This window comes from Plasmodium gallinaceum (assembly GCF_900005855.1).
Source record: "Plasmodium gallinaceum strain 8A genome assembly, contig: PGAL8A_v1_119, whole genome shotgun sequence".
Taxonomy (NCBI): Eukaryota; Apicomplexa; class Aconoidasida; order Haemosporida; family Plasmodiidae; genus Plasmodium; species Plasmodium gallinaceum.
The window spans coordinates 782,309-784,043 of NW_021628276.1; the positions used below are offsets into that span (position 1 = coordinate 782,309).

Consider the following 1,735-nt stretch of genomic DNA (forward strand, 5'->3'; position numbering starts at 1 on the left):
AAAAAAAAAAAAAAAAAAAAAAAAAGATAATTAAAAGTGTAAACAAAATATGAATAAATTCCTTAAGTTTATTATTTTTTGTGTTGTGCTTTTTTTTTTTAAATTTAAGTAAAAAGAATAAAAAATATTATAAGTAATTTTTTTTATATAATTATAAGAATATTTTAAATTATAATTCTATAAAATTTCTTTCTTTTATACTTTTTTAAAAAAAAAAAAAAAAATTATCCTTACCTTTTTCTAAATAAAACATTATAGTAATATTATATATTTATTTATTTATTATCTTTCTTTTTTTTTTTTTTTTTGTTATAATTGTTCTATATATCTACATTTACTTATTTATTTATTATATATTTTTTTTATCTCATAAATTTATATAAAATTTTGATTTGTTATTCTTTCTTTTTAATAACTATTTTTATAAAAGCTATAAAAATTTTTAAACATATAATTATCCTTTTTTCCTAATTTTATTCATTTCTATATTTATGTTGAAGTTCTATTATATTTTTATATGGTTATATGTAATTTTTTTTTTTTTTTTAAAATATATTTCCTATTAATTATTTAAGAAATCTATTTTATTTTTATCATATATAGATTATATATATATATATGTGTGTTTATCTTTATGATTTTTATGATAATATATAATAATTATGTTTCCACATATAATTATATTGTTCATATAAATGTGCATAAATATTTTATAGTTTGTGTAATTCCTTTTATTATGAGTAGTCTTTTAGATTTTTTTTTTTTTTTTTTTTTTTTTTGTGACATATAACAAGTAGTCTATAATTCCATAAAAATTAAGTTTTACTTTTTTATTTATTTTCATATATGAGAAATAAGAGTAATTAAAATGTAAATGTTTTTATAAAGAATAAAATATAATAATGAAATTAAAAAAATATATATAAAAAAAGGGAGAAAAAAAGGGAAAAAAGGAGATAGAGAAATATAGAAAAAAAAAAAATAAAAAAAATTAAATTAAAATTAATAAAATAATATAATGTGAAAAAATATATACTTAATTTAGATAAGTTTAATTTTATTAATATTGAATATATTATTTTATTTATTTAAAGAATAATTTATATATATATATATCTATATATATATATATATATGTTTAATTATAATGGGTAATAAAATAATAACTTTTTTTAGAGATTGTTGTAATAAATTATTTAACAGAAAAATTATTTTTCAAATAAGAATCTGTGGTCCAGCTCAAAGTGGAAAAACAACTTTCGTAAAATATTTATTATATAATAAATTTTTAAAAGTAAAACCAACAGAAGGTTATTTTATTTTATTTTTTTTTTTTTAACTCTTCACTCTTTTATAATATTTTTATATACATAAAAATAAATATTCTTATAATTTTTAAATAGGTCTTTTTGTTGAAAAAATTGATTTTGAAGAATTTTCAGTAATCATATGGGATTCCAGATATAATATAGAAGATGACGTAAAATGAAAAAAAAAAAAAAAAAAAAAAAAAAAAAATTCTTTTTATCATATTATATATATATATATATATATATATATATATATATATATATATATATAGAGAGAGAGAGAGAGAGTGTGTGTTTTTTTTTTTTTTTTTTTTTTTTTTTTTTTTTTTTTTTTTTTTTTTTTTTTGGGGTGGGGGGGGGGGGGGGGGGGGGGAGAGAAAATATTTTTGTTTTTATGGCGCGGGCGCGGGCGGGCGCGCGCTCTC

General features: G+C 15.4%; 1 protein-coding gene and 1 non-coding gene across 2 annotated transcripts in view; both read left to right on the top strand.

Moving 5' to 3' along the window:
• Window positions 1–1,147: 1,147 nt before the first annotated feature.
• PGAL8A_00433300 (ADP-ribosylation factor, putative) overlaps window positions 1,148–1,735 on the top strand; it is a gene marked incomplete at both ends in the record, with an annotated part of 1,672 nt that continues 1,084 nt past the window's right edge. The window contains 2 exons of the mRNA XM_028673066.1: window positions 1,148–1,310; window positions 1,404–1,480. Of these exons, the coding sequence (XP_028529556.1) occupies window positions 1,148–1,310; window positions 1,404–1,480 (240 nt within the window). The remainder of the gene's footprint in view (window positions 1,311–1,403; window positions 1,481–1,735) is intronic.
• Window positions 1,683–1,735, top strand: part of PGAL8A_00433400 — a 156-nt gene continuing 103 nt past the window's right edge. Inside the window, exon 1 of the small nucleolar RNA XR_003699240.1 lies at window positions 1,683–1,735. This exon is cut by the window's right edge and continues 103 nt beyond it. This is a non-coding gene — a small nucleolar RNA (small nucleolar RNA snoR31).